This window comes from Lepus europaeus, chromosome 18 (assembly GCF_033115175.1).
Source record: "Lepus europaeus isolate LE1 chromosome 18, mLepTim1.pri, whole genome shotgun sequence".
NCBI classification, from domain to species: domain Eukaryota; kingdom Metazoa; phylum Chordata; class Mammalia; order Lagomorpha; family Leporidae; genus Lepus; species Lepus europaeus.
In genome coordinates, this window is record NC_084844.1 from 41,474,851 (window position 1) to 41,495,548 (window position 20,698).

The 20,698-nt window shown below is 44.1% G+C and overlaps 1 protein-coding gene across 6 annotated transcripts in view; it reads right to left on the reverse strand.

Annotated features, from left to right (window-relative positions):
* Positions 1–10,078: 10,078 nt before the first annotated feature.
* The window catches only part of RHOT1 (ras homolog family member T1), a 92,168-nt gene continuing 81,548 nt past the window's right edge, over positions 10,079–20,698 (reverse strand). For 4 of the 6 annotated variants that reach the window (XM_062174978.1, XM_062174980.1, XM_062174981.1 and 1 more), the window contains one exon: positions 10,079–11,184. In XM_062174978.1, the coding sequence (XP_062030962.1) occupies positions 11,067–11,184 (118 nt within the window). In that variant the 3' untranslated portion in view covers positions 10,079–11,066. The other 2 variants (XM_062174977.1, XM_062174979.1) reach the window with 1 other exon arrangement.

Here is a 20,698-nt window from a genome sequence, read left to right on the forward strand (position 1 = left end):
GCTGCAGTGGCCATTGGAGGGTGAACCAACGGCAAAGGAAGACCTTCCTCTCTCTCTCTCTCACTGCCCACTCTGCCTATCAAAAAAACAAAATTTACTGAGCACCAACTATGTGCCAAGTATCATTCTAGGATCTGAGCATACAGGGATGTTTAAGATAGAAGAAGCCCCATCCTTCCCTTCATGTAGGAAGTACACCTAAGAAATGGAGGAACAGACATGAAAAAGGAAGGAGTGAGGGGCGGGAAGGAGGCAGGAAAGACGGACAGGGCAGGCAGGCAGGCAGAGATGCTGACAATCCAGCGTGATGGCAGACTGGGTTTCTGCGCAGCTTCCTTAGAAGAGGTGATCTGGGAAGGCTCCGCTCTGGGGAAGTGACATTTAAACTGAGCTGAGTGACAAGCATGACACTGCTCTGCAAAAATCAGAGAGCCAGGCCGGCGCCGCGGCTCACTAGGCTAATCCTCTGCCTCGCAGCGCCGGCACACCAGGTTCTAGTCCCGGTTGGGGCGCCGATCCTGTCCCGGTTGCCCCTCTTCCAGGCTAGCTCTCTGCTGTGGCCTGGGAAGGCAGTGGAGGATGGCCCAAGTCCTTGGGCCCTGCACCCCATGGGAGACCAGGATAAGCACCTGGCTCCTGCCATCGGATCAGCGCGGTGCGCCGGCCGCAGCGCACCTACCGCGGCGGCCATTGGAGGGTGAACCAACGGCAAAAGGAAGACCTTTCTCTCTGTCTCTCTCTCACTGTCCACTCTGCCTGTCAAAAATAAAAATTAAAAAAAAATAAAATAAAAAAAAAATAATAAAAAATCAGAGAGCCGAGCATTCCAAGTGGAGAACAGCAAAGGATTAAGAGATGGGACGACAGGGTCCCAGACAGGGCGGGCATTTAGTGCAAGAGGGAATGAGCAAGGTGCATCCCCAGAAATGTGGCCAGAGAAGGCAGATGTGGCTACAGAGCTTTGGAACCACTTTAGGATCTGAATTTTATCCTAAGGGGAAGGGGAAGACATTGAAGGACTTGTTCTATTTTTAAATAAAAATTGTACATATGCATAATGTAATGTCTTTTACATAAATGAAGCGCTGTACTGCTAGCAAATTTACAACTTAAATGCCCAAATAGAAAGACTATAACCTCTTTGAGGGCAAAACCTGTGGAACGAATCCCTCTGACTTCTTCAAGATCTAGTGCAGTGGTTCTCAACACGGATCACGGGGTGGTGGGTAGGGCTGAGGCAGGAGGTAGGGAGCGGGTGGTGGGGGTGTTTAACGTAGACTTTGCTGGATCGCAGTCTCCGAGTTTCTGATTCAGTGGGCCAGGGTGTGTGTGTGTTGGCGGGTGCAGGTGGGGGGTGGTGAGAGTGTTCAGAGTTGTATTTCTTACAAGTTCCCAGGAGCTGTGACCACACTCTGAGAATCTGGGGAGACAGGAAAGGATCTGAGAGGGGGCCAGGGAAGAGCAGTAGATGTGTGAAGACACATTCAGCCACCCCTGCTCCAGACAGAGTAACGAGGCAGAGAAACCCAGAGGCAGAGTGTAGCAGAGTACAGCAAAGGCGGTTAAGTTAGTGACAACACTTTTTTTTCTAGTTCTTCCCAACTGAATATCCTGTTCCAAGGTACTTTTCCTTTATAAGATGTGAATAAAAAGTAAAACTTTTTTTTCTCAAAATCAACAATTTAACAGTTAAGCAAAAATCATAAAGAACAGGCCGACGCCGTGGCTTAACAGGCTAATCCTCCGCCTTGTGGCGCTGGCACACCAGGTTCTAGTCCCGGTCGGGGTGCTGGATTCTGTCCTGGTTGCCCCTCTTCCAGGCCAGCTCTCTGCTGTGGCCCGGGAAGGCAGTGGAGGATGGCCCAAGTGCTTGGGCCCTGCACCTGCATGGGAGACCAGGAGAAGCACCTGGCTTCTGGCTTCGGATCAGCGAGATGCGCCGACCGCAGCGGCCATTGGAGGGTGAACCAACGGCAAAAAGGAAGACCTTTCTCTCTGTCTCTCTCTCTATCCACTCTGCCTGTCAAAAAAAAAAAAAAAAATCATAAAGAACACTTTAAAAAGAGTAATTATCCACCACCTTCCCTCAGTGACCTCCACCTGGAATAAACCAAACCCCCATGCCTGCACTCCACTCCAGACACCAGCAACCACCCAGTGAGGCTACCAGAAACGCAGGCAAAATCCCATGGGGAGACCACGTGACTTCCAGAAAATTTGCTTCACTGACTCTAACCCTTTTTAGAAACAAAAATATGATACGTCTTTTGTGGGACTCTACCTTTTCTTCGTCCTCCTGAGACCTGGCTTTTAGAAAGGAATACACTGCAAACCTACCAAAGGGCAGAAGTGAAGCCAGTCACAGAAGGCTGGCTCCCCAGTGGCCGGGACCACTGACCTGGGAATCAGGACACCGTGGCTCCCAGGCCCAACTCTGCTACTGATGTGGAGTGTGGTTCCGGAAGTCACTTCCACTTATTGTGCTCAGTGTATGCTTTAACAGCATGGGGTTAGACAGATGGCCTTTTTGGTCCACAAGCTCTCAAATGCTGACTCTGAAATCTAAGGAAGTGAGAAGCATTATCACATGGTCACACACACAAGGGGGTAAATTCCCTTGCTAACCAGAATTCAAAGTAAACATCTTCCTGGCGTTCTCTTGCCTTTCATGTGTTGCAAAAAGAGTCTGGACAAGATGAAAACAAACATGGATAAAGGTACCAGCGCTGTAGTGTAGCGGGTAAAGCCACAACCTGAAGTGCTGGCATCCCATATGGGTGCTGGTTTGAGTCCTGGCTGCTCCGCTTCCGATCCAGCTCTGCTGTGGCCTGGGAAAGTAGTGGAAGATGGCCCAAGTCCTTGGGCCCCTGCACCAGAAGAAGCCTGGCTCCTGGCTTTGGATCGGCACAGCTCCGGCCATTGTGGCCAATTGTGGAGTGAACTAGCAGATGGAAGATTCTCTCTCTCTGCCTCTCCTCTATCTGTGTAACTCTTTCAAGTAAATAAATCTTTAAAAAAATAATAACAGCATGGATAAAGCACCCAAAGACAAGCTCCAGGCAGACTCAGAAGTAGAACCAAGGCTCCTTTTACCTTCTGAGCACTAGACCACCCTCCAGGGTTAGCCCCAGCTTACCAGACCACCGTGCCACTGTGAACTACTGGGTCAGAAAACATGAAAACCCAAACACCAGCTGCATGGCCAGAATGTTTCCATACGCACAAACCATGACGACTGGATTTTTAAATTCTTCCTGGAACTGTAGCTTTCCAAATGCCAAAATAATCAGGGAACATTTTTAATGACTAGTAAACACTGCTGTGTCAGTTTCTGTACAGCCATTCAGTCAAGAAGGACTTCTATATTTTAAATGGGTAAGAAAAACCAAGGGGCCGGCGCTGGGGTGTAGCAGGTAAAGCTGCTACCTGCAGCACCAGCATCCCATATACGCCCGGGTTTGAGTCCCGGCTGCTCCTCTTACACTCCAGCTCTCTGCTACAGCCTGGGAAAGCAATAGAAGATGGCCCAAGTCCTTGGGACTCTGTACCAACATGAGATTGCAAGAAGCTCCTGGCTCCTGGATTTGGATCAACTCAGCTCCATTGTGGCCATATGGGGAATGAACCAGCAAATGGAAGACCTCTGTCTCACTCTGCCTTTGCCTCTCTGCCTTTCAAATAAATAAGTCAATCTTAAAAAAGAGAAAAAAGAAAAATGAAGGAGCTGGCACTATGGCCTAATGCATTGAGCCACCATCAGTAGGGTTGGCATCCCATATGGGCGCCGGTTCGAGTCCTGGCTGATCCATTTCTGATCCAGCTCTTTGAAAACACACCTGGGAGAGCAGCTGAAGATGGCCCAAGTGCTTGGGCCCCTTCACCCACATAGGAGACCCAGAGGAGGCTCCTGGCTCCTGGCTTTGGCCTTGCCCAGCCCTGGTTTTGTGGTCATTTGGGGAGTGAACCATTGGGTGGAAGATCTCTCTCTCTCTGCCTCTCCCTCTCTGTAACTCAAGTAAATAAACCATAAAAAAAAAATTTAAAAATCAAAATATTTTGTGGTACAAAATGATTATGTGAAATTCAAATTTCAGGGTTCCTAAATAAAGTTTTACTAGAATGTTTTCATATTCTATGTTTACATATCACCTATGGCTGCTTTCATATTATGACAGAGTTGAGTAGTTGTGAAAGTCTCAAATATTCACTATCTTTTTTTTTTTTTTTTGACAGGCAGAGTGGATAGTGAGAGAGAGAGACAGAAAGGTCTTCCTTTTTGCTGTTGGTTCACCCTCCAATGGCCGCCACAGCCGGCGCATCCCGTTGATCCGAAGCCAGGAGCCAGGTGCTTCTCCTGGTCTCCCATGAGGTGCAGGGCCCAAGCACTTGGGCCATCCTCCACTGCCTTCCCAGGCCACAGCAGAGAGCTGACCTGGAAGAGGGGCAACCGGGACAGAATCCAGCGCCCCGACCAGGACTAGAACCCAGTGTGCCGGCGCCGCTAGGCGGAGGATTAGCCTATTGAGCCGCAGCGCCAGCCAAATATTCACTATCTTGACCTTTAAAGTTTTCGATCTGTGAGTTCAACCACAGCATATATGCCCATATAATTCTTTTTTTTTTTTTTTTTTTTGGACAGGCAGAGTGGACAGTGAGAGAGAGACAGAGAGAAAGGTCTTCCTTTTTGCCATTGGTTCACCCTCCAATGGCCACCGCAGCTGGCGCATCATGCTGATCCGAAGCCAGGAGCCAGGTGCTTCTCCTGGTCTCCCATGAGGTACAGGGCCCAAGCACTTGGGCCATCCTCCACTTCCTCCCTGGGCCACAGCAGAGAGCTGGCCTGGAAGAGGGGCAACCGGGACAGAATCCGGCGCCCCAACCGGTGCCACAAGGCGGAGGATTAGCCTGTTAAGCCACGGCGCCGGCCGCCCATATAATTCTATAATATGTATGTGTACATCATATGTTGTGGTCATTTGGGGGAATGAACCAGTGGATGGAAGATCTCTCTCCCTTTCTGTACCTCTTTCAATTAAATAAACCTTTAAAAAAATGCTGGGGGATCACGTCGTGGTATAACAGGTCAAGCCACTGCCTACAATGCTAGCATCCCATATGGGCATCAGTTAGGGTCCTTGCTGTTCTACTTCCAGTCCAGCTCCTGCCTAGGAAAGCAACAAAGGATGGCCCAAGTCCTTGGGCCCCTGAACCCATGTGGGAGACCCAAATGAAGCTCCTGGCTTTGGCTTGGCCCAGCCCTGGCCATTGAGGCCATCTTAGAGTGAACCAACAGATGGAAGATCTCTCTCATTCTCTCTGTAACTGTCTTCAAATAAATAAATCTAAAAAAAAAAAAAATGCTCAAAGACAAAAATGATGTTCTTATATGAGATTTTTTCAACACATGAAGGTCATATTGGCAAAGCCCCCTTTTGTGTATGAAGCTGACATTCTGCTTCCAAATCCCTATGCAATGACAATTTCCCAGTTTCCCTGTCAGACTTCTGCAACTGTTTGTGCTATAGGCAGAGAAGGAAGAGGAGTTCAGGCTGGTAGTGAAGATGCCCGTGTCCTGCATCAGAGCGTGTGGGTTTGATTTCCCAACTCTGACTTCTGCCTCTAGCTTCCTACCAATGCAGACCCTGGGAGACAGCAGGGATGGCTCAAGTAATTGGGCTCCTGTCATCCACAGGGGAGACCTAAATTGAGTTTCCAGCTGCCAGTCTGAGTTTCCAGTTTGTCAGTCTGGCCTCAGCCCTGCCTTGGCAGTTATGGAATTTGGGAAGTGAACCAGCAGATAACAGCATGCTCTGTTTGTCTCTCTGCTTCTCAAATAAAAAGAAAAAAAAATTTTAATGAAATCTACAGAGTGGGGGGGGGGGGGAAGCCATTGTAATCCATAAGCTGTACTTTGGAAATTTATATTCATTAAATAAAAGTTTTTTAAAAAATCTACAGAGCAAAATACTGTTACTGGAAAACACAGCTAGGAACCAGAATGGCACTGTGAGGTCAGGAAGTGTTTCCTACTGATGTATAAAAGCTCTCCCTCTAGTAAGGTGTCCAAACTTTCTGAACCCAAAATAACTAAGACAGATAAGTCTGAGTGTGTCATGGGAGCGAGGAAATTGGGACATACTTCAGAAATCTGAGATACCAAACTGTGATACTCACAGGTCAGAGACATCCATAGAGCTAAAGGCCAAACAGGAAATAGACATTAACTCTCACTGAGAGTTAGAGAGACAAGAAGTACTTACAACCTTAGGGGTTTAAAAAGTGGGTTACTGGACTGGGAATCTGGGGATCAAGGCATTTGAAAGGTCGGGCTTCCTGTGGGGAACATGATCATACTGTGAACATTAAATTCAGCGTCTTGAAGTGTGGTGCTTCTCAAAAAGCACCTATTCCCAAATCACCTTCTTGAAAACACAGACTGTTAAAAATATGATGCCAGGGGGCCGGCGCTGTGGCACAGTGGATTAAAGCCCTAGCCTGCAGCGCCAGCATCCCACATGGGCACCGGTTCTAGTCCCAGCTGCTCCTTTTCCAATCCAGCTCTCTGCTATGGCCTGGGAAAGTAGTGTAAGATGACCCAAGTCCTTGGGCCCCTACACCCACATGGGAGACCTGAACTGAATTCCCAGCTCTTGGGTTTGGACCAGTCTAGCTTTAGCTGTCATGGACATCTGGGGAGCGAGCTAGCAAATGGGAGTTCTCTCTCTGCATCTCAAATTTTGAAAAAAGGCACCTTTATAATTATTATTATTATTTTTTTTTTTTTTTTTGACAGGCAGAGTGGATAGTGAGAGAGAGACAGAGAGAAAGGTCTTCCTTTTGCCGTTGGTTCACCCTCCAATGGCCGCCGCGGTAGGCGCGCTGCGGCCAGCGCACCGCGCTGAGCCGATGGCAGGATCCAGGTGCTTATCCTGGTCTCCCATGGGGTGCAGGGCCCAAGGACTTGGGCCATCCTCCACTGCACTCCCTGGCCACAGCAGAGAGCTGGCCTGGAAGAGGGGCAACCGGGACAGGATCGGTGCCCCGACCGGGACTAGAACCTGGTGTGCCGGCGCCACAAGGCGGAGGATTAGCCTAGTGAGCCGCGGCGCCAGCCTATAATTACTTTTTTAAAAAAGATTTATTCATTTGAAAGGCAGAGTTACAGAGAGGAGAGACAGAGAGAGAGAGAGAGAGAGAGAGAGAGAGATAAGCTCTCCCACTCCCCGGTTCACTCCCTAAATGGCCACAATGACCAGGGCTGGGCCAGGCCCAGGCCAGAAGCCAGGAACTTAATCCAGATCTCCCATGTGGGTGCAGGGTCTCAGGTATTTTGGCCATCTTCCACACTTCTCCAGGCACATTAGCAGGGAGCTGGACTGAACTGGAGCAGCCAGGACTGAAGCCGGAGCCCAAATGGGATGTTGTTGCAGGCAGTGGCTTCACCCATTGAGCCACGATGCTGACCCCCATACTGACTTTTTACTGCCGAGTTCAGACAAAAGGACATCAAAGCTAACCACGGCTGCATTCTCAGGGCCCACTGAGGGAAGATTTATGCTCTACCGAAGAACCCAAACCATTGCTTGTTATTTTCTCTGCTATTCATTATTCACTGCTGTCCCTTAGGAAAGGCTTCCTTTCTCTCGACCGCCTCATCGGTGTATTTCTTCTCTGGTGCCGCTCTCTAACCAGTTGATGTTAGACAGCCTCAGTCCCATTTTCTTCACAGGCTCCCCAAACGCCCCACCCTCAGAGGCCACTCCTCTCCTACTCTAATACAGCAGTTCTCACTGCTGACAGTGTGAGAGATGGTTGCCATCTTGATCAGATGTGAAAGACACGAACGGCAAGAGACATCAGACTTCATGTTCTAAGTAAGGAAGGCTAAGCTACCATTTCATACCATAGAACCAGAAACCTTCCAAGCCATGCTTCTCCACAAAATTGTCTTAAATCCACCTATTAAAGCACTAATGTGGTAAGCAGCCTCAAGACAATCCACATAGAAGATAACACAGGGGCAGGCATTTAACCTAGCAGCTAAGACATCTGTTAAGAGCCAATGCCTGGCTCTGCTCCTGACTCTACCTTCCTTTTTTTTTTTTTTTTTTTCTTGTTTGCTTTTTTAAAGATTTATTTATTTACTTAAAAGGCAGTGTTTCAGAGAGACAGATCTTTCATCTACTGGTTCATTCCCCAAATGGCTTCAATGCCCAGAACTGGGTTGGTCCAAAGCCAGGAGCCAAGAGCTTCTTCAGGGTCTCCCATGCGGGTGCAAGGGCCCAAGCACTTGGACCATCTTCCACTGCTTCCCCAGGCACATTAGCAGGGAGCTAGATTGGAAGTGGAGCAGCCAGGACTTGAACTGGTGCCCAGATGGGATCCCAGCACCACAGGTGGTGGCTTTACCTGCTACTCCTAGCACCAGCCCCCAGCTTCCTAGTAATGCAGAAGATGAGAGGCAGTGGTGACAGTCCAAGTAACTGGGTCCCTGTCACTGACACAGCAGACCCAGATTGAGCTCCCAACCCCTGCCTTTGGCCTCCAGTTCCAGGCTACGTGGGTATTTGGGAAGTGAGCTAGGGAATGAGAGAGCTATCCTTCTTTGTATCTCTGCCTTTAAATTAAAAAAAAAAAAAAAAGATAATAGTTGATATAAAAAGATAATAGAATTGGTGTAAAGTGAAGATTTCCTTTTGATTCTCAGGTTCCTATTTTCCTAATTTTTTTCTTAGTATTCTTACAGTCTGCATCTTCTGAGCAAATTGTTAAAGCCAGAACAAGCTTATTACTGTATATTCCCAGTCTCTTAAGTGGATGTGAAATAAACAAAAATATCCACATGAGCTTATACGCTGCGGAGCAGAAAGCAGCAAGCCTGCCCTCTGAGCGCCTGTCTCCACGGGACTGGTCTTCCAGAGAGGACGGCAGCTGCCAGGGGGACTCCTTGAGAGTAGGTTTAAGACAGCGCAGCCCAGTCTGCCTTCATGTGAATTAAAGACAATTAAACTTCCAATGAAAAGGCCGAGACACACCACTTTCCCCTCACAGCAAACGGCCTTTTCCCCTCTGTTTCTCACAAGCACAGCAATGTATGAGGCATATTAGTTAAAGCAGTATTTCAGTCAAAACAAAAAAGAACTTGGACAGAACAATCAACTGTTATTGAAAGCCAAGTAACTGACAGAAATTTGTTGAATAAATGGGAAATTCTCAAAAAATAATAAAAATAAGGAGTCACCAGATTTTTGCTTAATTTCCCTCAAATTTAGGGAGAAAATTGGGGGGAGGGAAGTTTGCTGGATGGGAACTGAGAAGTATGTAAATAAATATGGTACTTACTATTTTACAGGATTATAGAGTAATTAAGTCTGTTACTAGTTGCTCAAAAAGTGTGACCTTGGGAAAAAAATGTCCCTCAAAACCACAAAGGAAAACAACACGTTAAAGGAGAAAAAAAAGCAAGTGAACACAGGAGAAACCACACTCCTGAGGTATGTGTAGGAGTCAACATTTGGCCTTTTCTAAAAATAGATTCCCCTACAGTTTTTTTCGGACAGGCAGAGTGGACAGTGAGAGAGAGACAGAGAGAAAGGTCTTCCTTTGCTGTTGGTTCACCCTCCAATGGCCACCATGGCCGGTGTGCTGCGGCCGGCGCGCTGCGGCTAGCGCACCGTGCTGATCCAAAGGCAGGAGCCAGGTGCTTCTCCTGGTCTCCCATGGGGTGCAGGGCCCAAGCACTTGGGCCATCCTCCACTGCCTTCCCTGGCCACAGCAGAGAGCTGGCCTGGAAGAGGGGCAACCGGGACAGAATCAGGTGCCCCAACCGGGACTAGAACCCGGTGTGCCGGCGCCGCAAGGCGAAGGATTAACCTGTTGAGCCACGGCGCCGGCTCCCCTACAGTTTTAAAATAGCTTTTCTTTTCTACACTTAAATCACACTGGACTTCTTTCCTAATGAGTATTACTAAAATGTTGAAAAAATAATTTTCAGTCTAAGAAAGATGGAAACCACAGGACTTGATTCACATCTGCACTGAAATATTTACTTTATAAGACAAAAAACTCAAGATCACAGTACACAGCAGTTATTTATTTAAATACTTGAAAAGGTCAGTGATGGAAAAAATAGGTTTATCGTGAGAGTTTATATTCATTAGATTTATCATTTAAAAAAGTGCTGTCTCTTGGTTATCCTAGCCAGATATAGAACACTTGATGACACATGCAGCTACTGTAATATACTATCATAGACACAGCCATCACAGAATGATTTACACTTTGGGAGGAAATTCAACAGTAGTAAGGGCAACTGTTTATTTAAACTAAAAACATTGATAATATACAAATTGTTTTTCTCATTTGATTGAAAGGGCTATAAAATTTCAATGTACTGACAGACAAAGCAACATAATCACACAGTTAACGTCTCTGCTAACTGCTTTTACCTTACTTCTTCCTTAAAGGAGAGCCACGTACTCAGCTATACAATTCTCTAGACTGCTCGATGGCTTCACGGCTGGCCCGCCACAAGTGGATGAAGGAAAGCTGTGTTGGAAAGCTGACACTGACTTGCGTGTTTTTAAAAATGGAGAGAAAAATGGCAAATTGTGCCCAATGTACTTATAGAACCAAAGAATCATTCTGACTCTGTGTAAATGTAAAATAAATAAGTGATCCATCAGTAAATCAATCTCTGGGCTGACTTAAACCTAGGAGAGTGAGCCAAGTGGGCACTAGTAATACCTTGGAGAAATGTCTAGAAACATCATTTCTAGATCTCAGTTTGGGAGACCATATCTTGCCTGAATATGTACATTATTTACAAAATATTCCCTTTTGGCCTCTGAAATACAGCCATTTTAGTTTGACTGCTAAGCTATTTTCTTCCCATATACTAGCTAATACTGCAGTTATAACTATCATTAAAATACTCTTATGCATGAATTACAAATATTAATAAAGTAACTCTGCATGTATAAATATCTCAATATTTCTAGCAGAATTTAAAGCATTCAGAATGTACATAAAAGTATTTGTTTTTGGTAGGGCCAGTAATTTTTTAATCATCGCTGTTTCAATAATGCTTTGTACATAGCAAAGCCCAAAACTGCAAAAACAGTAGCACCAAAACTTGCTCGAAGCCAAAACGTGGAGCTCTTGAGGTCAGCTTGTGTCACGTGCCTGTAGTCAGAAAATATAATTAATATTTAAAACATGATTAGAATGAAAACTTTTCACTAGTCATAATAGTCTACTTTTAGGGAAGTATTAGCACACTTGTCAGGCTAATTGCATACAGTAATGCTTACCAAAAACATTTATCAATATAGCCATGTGTACACTGCTAAACCATTATCTTAGGAAAATGACATAAAGCAGACATTAATACAGACAAATGTCTTTGCAGTTAGCTATTACTTGGGAATAGACATGTAAAATTTTATACATTTTCTTTGTATGGGAAATGAAGAAGACAAATCAACCCATTACTTTTAATACCACTACTGTCCTTCAAAATGAGAATCGGGGCTGAAATCTCACACTTGTGAGGGTCACATCTGTGGAACTTAACATAATGTGCAATCTCCTGTCCCCAGGAACAAGAAGCTATCTTGTAAGCAGTTCAGCGACAAGTGACAATACTTTTCTAAGAGCAATAATTAAAGTCAACTTTGGAAACATTGAACCCCCCAAAAATTTACCAAAAAAATCCCAAAGGGGATAGGAAGATTTGTCAGTGTGCATTAATTTGGTTACTGCTAATTAAAGAGAAAAAAACAAAACAAAACAAAACACCAAAGCCCTTGGTGTTAGTGAGACAGGCAGTGAAAATAGTACCAACCAAAGGACACAATGTAACATGATGGAATGAAAGGTAAGACGTAAAGGAAATCAGAATATGCATGACAAGAACAGGGCCAGCCTGGACCAGACTGAGTCTGTGAGCATGCTCAGTTAATAACTCTGCCAAGCGCCCTCGAGTCTCAAGTATGACAGCTTACCAGGAAGAGGATAAAGCCTTGAAGGAAAGGTTGCAACATTTTATTCAAGTGTCACTGAAGTCTCAGGTAAGTAAACACAACTGACATGATGTAGAAAACTTAACAGAATTAAGAGCTTAGAGAAAGTGTCTAGTTTATTAGGTTATTTTACAACTAGGTTAACAGATTTGAAGAAAAGTCACATGCCATTAAAAGACCAACACATTGGCATATGCAAAAGAATTAAAAGCCAAGAATTCAGGCTGTACAAAACTACTTTGCCTCCGGACAAGTCCCAGCAGATCCTATGTTATCACCAAATGCAACCTGTAAACGTCCAGAATCAAAAGCCAGAACACAAGCCAGAGTGCTCCATGCTTATTACCACGGCAAAGCAACACACAGCACTCAAATCTCTCATCCTCACCAGTTTCTATTTAAAAAAAAAAATCACTCTTCATATAAGTATATTTTACAAACCAAAGTGATAATATCAGCTCTTTCCACCTTGCAAGTTAGTTATTCCAACAGGCAATGTTTTATTTAAACAAACAAACAAAAAGGTTAGGGAAGAAAATGCTTCAGTTTCTCTGGTTGGAAAAACTCCAACAAGGACAACTCATTGGTTGTGGGAAATGTTACCTGGCTTCAAGAAAAAGTGGGCCATGAGATGACTCCATGAAGATGGAATCTTCTACAGAGCTGACGGCGTGCACCTGGTGAGTAATACTGCTTTCGTCGTCTGCTAACAGCATGGCACCCCACTCAGCTACCCGGGCTCTTAACCTTTTATACACATGCACAGTTTGCAGTTCACAGCAGAACTCACAAAATAACATCTATCCATTAAACATCCCACATATAAACTCAGTTGCCACCCTATATGATATATCTCATGCTTTCCACATTTAAAATAAACATATTCTATAGCAAATTGCCAACCTTAAAAAAAACTACAGGGCTCTTTTCAAACAGTCACACACAGGACAAGGAGACCTAAAACTATGGCATATGTTCTCTGTGAACCTCTTTGAGGCTGGTCGTGGGACATCTTGCACACTCAAAGTCCTGCGAGACAAACACCACAAGCCAGCTCCTAATAACATGTGGTAGCCATACGTTTTCATTTGAAATGAGATTAACAACTACTGGTCATGAAATTTCTAGATGCTAATTATTAACTTCAGACTGTCAAAAACTCCACATATACACCTATGGAAAACCAAAACTGATTGGGCCTGTGGGGAGAGTTAACAGTACAACTGCAAGTCAAAGTGAGAGCCTGGGCTGACAGAGCATCAGAGCTTCTGCCTCAGCTCTAGTCTCCCTGTGAGTTTCATGCAGCTTGATGAAGGGTTCAGTTTTGTTTTGTAAATTTTACATTTGTTTTTTAACTTACAGGGAGAAAGGAATTAGGATTAAGGCTAGCCATAATCACGTGAAAATCACTCAAAACAATTTCTCATAAGTATTCTTTAACTATGGAAGTTCCACATAGCTCCCTCCGTTGTATTGTAAGAATTACTGTTCATGAAATAATATATTCTGACTTTATTGCTCAGTTTTCTTTGGCATTTCAAGGCAGTAATTATTATTTTCCCCAAGCAATAGCATAGCTTCAACAGATAAAATACAACTACCTATTAACATAAAAGAAACGATAAAAATACATACATGCTCAACATGTTGCTAGTTTAAAATTCAAGGCAACTACTAACTCATAAAATATTTTTGAATGGCTGTATCAATGTTACAGTAGTTATTTAAGACACTTTCAGACATGAAAAGCTACTTAGAAAATTATTTTATGTCTTTACCATGTGCATTTAAAAGCTGCACGACCAGGCTCTATTATAAGACAGGAAAGTATTTATAATGGATGGCACCCTTGCCATTGCTTAGCTCACTGACACCACCTGAACAGAGAACAGTGTGATCTGATTTGTGTTCCCTAAGTACCAAAAACTGATTCATGTTTGTCATTTCAGGCCTCAGAGGCGGAGTAATAGACCCATAAAGCTGCTTCCTAGCTTATTTCTAAACTCAAGCAGAAATAATTCCTCCACAATTCAAAAGCATAAATCTTTCTAAATGACTCATATGAAATATCATCTTAGAATAAATTATAATAGCTCACTGCATAGTTTCTATTTATTTTAAAAGTTTTCCTTTGCCTATAAAAAAGGAACTACTCAGGGCAGGTACTAAGCTTAGTGCTCAAGCTACCAGCATCTCACATCTGAATGCCTGGGTTTGATTCCCAGCTCTGGCTCCTGACTCCAACTTCTTAGTAACACAGGCCCTGAGAGGCAGCAGTCCCGATTGAAATAAAAGGGTTCCCCATGTAGGACCTCTGTCCTTAATGTGTTGTACTATGAGAATTAACGGTAAAACTAGTCTTCAAACAGTACTTTATACTTTGTGTGTCTGTGTGGGTGTAAACTGTTGAAATCTTTACTTAGTATAGAGTTGGTCTTCCATATATAAAGATAATTAAAAATGAATCTTGATGAAGAATGGGATGAAAGATGGAATAGGAGTGGGAGGGCGGGTATGGGGGGAAGAACCACTATATTCCTGAAACTGTACCTATGAAATTTATTTTTATTAAATAAAATCTTTCTTTAAAAAAAAAAAAAAAAGAGTTCCTGCCAATTACAACTACATGGGAGACCTGGACTAAGTTGCCTGTTCCTGGCTTTGACCCAGCCCAGTACCAGGCATCTGGAAAACAGCCCAGTGGTTGGGAGCATTCTCTGTGTATATATCTGTGTCCTACAGAAGGAAGGAAGGGTGGGAGAGTGGGAGGGAGGAAGGGAAGGAGGGAAGGAGGGAAGGAGGGAGGAAAAAAGAAAAGGAAAAGAGGAAGCAATAGTCATATATGTTCATTAGAAAATACACGGGTGCCACTTCCTGTCCCAGCTGCTTTACTTCTGATCCAGCTCCTTCCTAATTAGCCTTGGAAAGCAGCAAAGGATGGCCTAAGTGTTTGGGTCCCTGCAGATAGGGAAGAACTGGATGAAGCTCCTGGTTCCTGACTTTGGCTTGGCCTGGCCCAGCCCTGACCCTTGCAGCCATCTGGGGAGTGAACCAGTAGATAGAAGATCTCTCTGTCTCTCCTCCCTGACTCTGCCTCGGCTCTGTCACTCTGCTTTTCAAATTACAAAAACAAGTATTTAAAAAAATAAAATATGGCCGGCGCCGCGGCTCACTAGGCTAATCCTCCGCCTTGCGGCGCCGGCACACCGGGTTCTAGTCCCGGTTGGGGCGCCGGTTCTGTCCCGGCTGCCCCTCTTCCAGGCCAGCTCTCTGCTGTGGCCAGGGAGTGCAGTGGAGGATGGCTCAAGTGCTTGGGCCTTGCACCCCATGGGAGACCAGGAGAAGCACCTGGCTCCTGCCATCGGATCAGTGCGGTGTGCCGGCCGCAGTGCGCCAGCTGTGGCGGCCATTGGAGGGTGAACCAACAGCAAAGGAAGACCTTTCTCTCTGTCTCTCTCACTGTCCACTCCGCCTGTCAAAAAAAAAAAATGTAGAAAATTGGGGTTGGCATCGTGGTGTAGATTAAGCTGCTCCCTCCAACACTGGCATCTCAAATGAGCATTCATTCAAGTCCCAGTTGCTCCACTTCTAATCTAGTTTCCTACTAACATACCTGGGAAAGCAGTAAAGAATGGCTCATGTGTTTGGGGCCCTGCCACACACATTGGAGGTTCCAGACTCCTGGTTTCTACCTGGTTCAGCACCAGCCATTGCAACCACCTGAGGATTGAACCAGCAGGTGGAAGATCAATCAATTTCTCTCCCCACCCCCCAATCTCTTCCTCCCTCTCTCTGTAACTCTGCTTTTCAAATAAATAAATCTTTTTTTAAGGAGAAAATATATAGAAAATAAAGCAAAGCAGGAAGGAAAAGTCACTGAATCCTGTCATCGAAGGTAAGGAATTGAAATTCAGGTATTTCCTTTTAGACTCCCTCTATGTCCCTTTCCGCACCTCCCCCACTTTTTCATTTTTTTCTCAAAGGCAGAGTGACAGAAAAGGGGAGAAAGGGAAACAGAGCAAGGGAGCTATTCCATCTGCTAGTTCACTCCCAAAATGCTTTTTTTTTTTGGACAGGCAGAGTTAGACAGTGAGAGAGAGAGAGAAAGAGAGAGAGAAAGGTCTTCCTTCCATTGGTTCACCCCCCAAATCGCTGCTATGGCCATGCACTGTGCCGATCCGAAGCCAGGAGCCAGGTGCTTCCTCCTGGTCTCCTATGAGGGTGCAAGAGGAGCAACCAGGACAGAATCCAGTGCCCCGACCGGGACTAGAACCTGTGGTGCCGGTGCCGCAGGCAGAGGATTAGCCTATTGAGCCACAGTGCTGGCCCCCCAAATGCTTTCAACAGTAGGTAAAGCTGGGCCAGCTTGAAGTCAGAAACCAGGAACTGCATTCAGGTCTCCCACATGGGTGTCAGGATCACATGCTGCCTCCCAAGCACATCAGCAGGAAGCTAGATTGAAAGTAGTTGTGGGAATTCATCCCAGGATCTCTGATATGGGATGTGGGATCTTAAGAGGCAGCTTAGGGGCTAGCACCTTGGCCAATCGGGTAAAGCCGATGCCTGCAGTGCTGGCATCCCATACGGGCACCAGTTCAAGTTGAGGATGCTCCACTTCCAATCTAGCTCTCTGCTATGGCCTGGGAAACCAGCAGAAGATGGCCCAAGCCCTTGGGCTCCTGCACCCACGTGGGAGATCTGGAAGAAGCTCCTGGCTTCAAATCAGTTCAGCTGCCGCTATTGGGGAGTGAACCAGCAGATGGAAGACCTCTCTCTCTCTTTCTTCATAATACTGCCTTTCAAATAAAAAAAATAGATTTTTCTCTACATGTAGTATATATTCCTTAAGGTAGGCTTCCTGGAAATGAATATTACAGGGTTAATTTTTTTTTTACAAATATATCAGAATCACCAAATTTTCCTATTCTGTGTGAAATATCATTTTGTTTAGCAGTGTCTTTTTTTAGAACATAAGAAATAATGACTAAGTGTTGGAAGATAACCCTAATTAATCCTTTGCAGCTTGTCAGAGCTTTCCAGTTCTTGTGTGAAAACTCCTGAGTCTGGGTTACTGGCTTTCTGGCTTAGAAGTGCCGAGGGCACTTACGGATATCTGCTGTCAAGCGCTCTCTGACACACGTGTGGGGCCACCCAACGTATCTGCACTTGGGTATTATGAGGGTACTCAAAAGATGGAATTAAAAAATAGGCTTGTTTTGGTTCAAAACAAAACATTTTTGAAATCCATGCACAGTTTATTCATAACATGCATTTTCCATCAACTTTTTGAAGACTCCCTCATGTTAAACAGCTACTTAATAATGCAGGGAGAAGAAAATGTCAAAATTCACACAATAAAGAGTGAAATGAAGAACTGTTTGTGTGAACAATCACACAGCATATAACGGTGACCAAGATTCCCATATATCCTTGCACTGAATACCTTAAAGAAGGCAAAAAAAAACACTGCTCTTGATTCATTCTGCAATTTATGGTGAATATAAAAACATGAACTATCAGCTCAACGTTTTTAATCAATAGTAAATTAAGGGAATGCTATCAATCATAATATTTAGAAACATAAAATATCAAATTCTAAAGGGCCAAAGGGAATTAAATCCATTCTAGCTATTTCAGAATAGGGTATTTTTAACACTCTGGTTGAAATTATTTTTTATAATCTGTGACAAGACTTCATGTCCTGAGTATTAGAACCACACTGCAGGGCAGGAGCTTGGTCTAACAGTGAAGATGCTGGTCGAGAGGTCTGCATTCTGCATCAGAGGGCCTGGATTTGAAGTCCCAGCTCGGGCTCCTGACTCCAGCTTTCAACTAACCGGACACTTGGAGGCAGCATAGATAGCTCTAGTTGTTGGGTCCTGGCTTCCAGCTTTGTACTGGCCCAGTTCTGGCTGTTGTGGCCCTTTGGGGAATGATTAAGTGGATGGCACCTGTCTGTCTGTCTGTCCTTCTTAGTCTCCTAAATAAATAAAATGTCAGATGTATTTTTAAAACTCTATTATAGAGACCTACATCTACAAAAATCAGAATTTGAGGAAGAGGATGAGTTCAGATAGATAATCCATTAGCCTTCTCTTAAACTGCAGGGTATTATGCAGAGGAAAGGTTAAGTTCAACAGGACATATTGAAAAGCAACAAAGCTGAGAGACTTCACTCAGAGCAGCTCCACCCAGAGAGCTAATTTAATCAAATTACCTACATAGCATCTCAGAAACCACTTAGACTTTTCTATTTTTCATTCCTCTTATCTAGTCCTTTTTCTCCTTTCCCCACATATATCAGAGGTATACAAATGTACTAATATGAACGGTCTTCTATTTTTATGACTCTATCCAAATGTACATCTCAGGTATGAATTTTTAAGGTAATACTTTAAAACAGCCAACCAACTGTAATACAGGTTCACCTAAAGTTACTAGGGCACAGAGTTACCATACACAACTTCTTAAAATTTGTAATTACACATCTCTAGTTGAAAACTGTACTGAGGTCACTATAGTCAAGTTTTCTGTTTTTAAATATTATACTTTGCTTGTTTGTTTTTTTTTTTTTTTAAGTCTTCTGGACCTCTCTGCTTTTACTCCTCAATGTTTCTATCTGGTAAAGTATTTTCTATATTTACTTCCAATAATAGTGCCACTGTAGTTAGTAATATTTTTGCCAGGAGACTGGAGCTTTTCTCAGGTCTCCCACGCAGGTGCAGGTGCCCAAGGACTTGGGCCATCTTCTACTGTTTCCCAGGCCACAGCAGAAAGCTGGATCAGACGTGGAGCAGCCAGGACTCGAACTGGTGCCCATATGGGATGCCAGCACTTCAGGTGGTAGTTTCATCTGCTATGCCACAATGCTGGCCCCATTAGTAATATTTTAATAATGACAATTCTTCTGACTGAACTAGTAGGCATGAAATATTTTAACAAGATATTTCTCAAAATAGGTTAAAAAACCTATATATGTGTAGCAAAGATGAATTTGAATGAAAATCATAAGCAAGCTGTTAACTGAGCATGCCTAAAGAGTAGTATACTTCGGAGAGGACATGAGTGTGCAGCAATGTCAAGAAATGCTTTGTTGGGGCCGCCGCCTGCAGTACCAACGTCCCATAAGGGCGCCAGCTCAAGTCCCAGCTGCTCCACTTCCAATCCAGCTCTCTGCTATGGCCTGGGAAAGCAGTGGAAGATGGCCCAGCTCCTTGGGCCCCTGCACCCGCATGTTGAGACCTGGAAGAAGCTCCTGGCTCCTGGCTTTGGATTGGTGCAGCTCTGGCCATGTGACCAACTGGGCAGTGAACCAGCGAACAGAGGAACTCTCCTTCTCTGCCTCTCCTCTCTCTGTGTAACTCTGACTTTCAAATAAATAAATAAATCTTAAAAAAAGAAAAGCTCCGCCAAGCATTAAAGAATCTGAATTTACAGATAATCAGAAACACATAGGAAACACTGCAATACCTCTATGTTAACTAGTGACACTTGAAAATCAGACTGGGGGAATTCCACCTTATCACGTCCTTTAAAATAGTAAATAGCAAAATTTTTGAATCATGAGCATCAGCAGTAGCTTTTTTACTGAGAATCTATAACATAAACTCTTGTACAATTTTAGATTTATGGGGCCAGCATTGTGGCCTGGTAGGTAAAGCCACTGCCAGGAATGCCGGCATCCCATACGGGAGCTGGTTTGTGTCTCAGCTGCTGTTTCCAACCCAGCTCCCTGCTAATGGCCTGGGAAAAGTAGTGGAAAATGGTCCAAGTGTTTGCGCCCCTGTCACTGACATGGGAGACTTGGATTAAGCTCCTGGCTCCTGGTTTTGGCCTGGCCCAACCCTGGCCATTGTGGCCATCTAGGGAGTGAACCAGTGGATGGAAGACTACTCTCTCTCTGTAACTCTTCTAAATAAATCAATTTTTAAAAATAAATAATTAAACATACAACAACATATACATATTCAAAGAACAACCTTGAAAGGACCTTTGTACATGGAAATATAAACCTTTCATAAGAAACTAAAATACTGGATTTACTTGGAGACAATTATTTTACTATAACATAATTTCCTAAGAACTCTTAGACTGTCAACACCAAACAACCTTAAGCTTTCTGGGAACTTATCCTCTTCATAAAGCAATCATCCTATAAAAAGTAGTGCATTTTGATCTGATGACAGTAAAATCCTTTCTTTATCAAAGGGCTCCTATATTACATAAGTTTAAACTACATAAAGGAGGAACTTGGGTAATTATTAAAGCAATATGGGTAAATGAAGTGAGTAATTAATGAGTGGTTTAAAATAAATGTCACATATATTCCAGTAAAATGCACTAAACAATAGGGTGAAAACACAGTGGTCTCTCATACCTTTGGGTCTCTAAATACTCAGTGTGAGTTATATAATCCGTTGTCAAACTAAAATGCTGCTACTGAACTTAAGAAGTGACATGAACAAATAACTTATTTGGCCAACACAAATAATAAAATGGAGTGAAAGAAATCCTAAAACTAAAAGATGCCATCAAAGTAAATGATACCCAAATAATAAAGTGCAACATAAACAATTTTGGTTAAATTATAGGTTAGGAAAGTGTAAGGACTACACATAGAAACCTAACTGGGAAAGAGATCAAGAGGATTAATAAATGACGAAGCAGCAGACAGA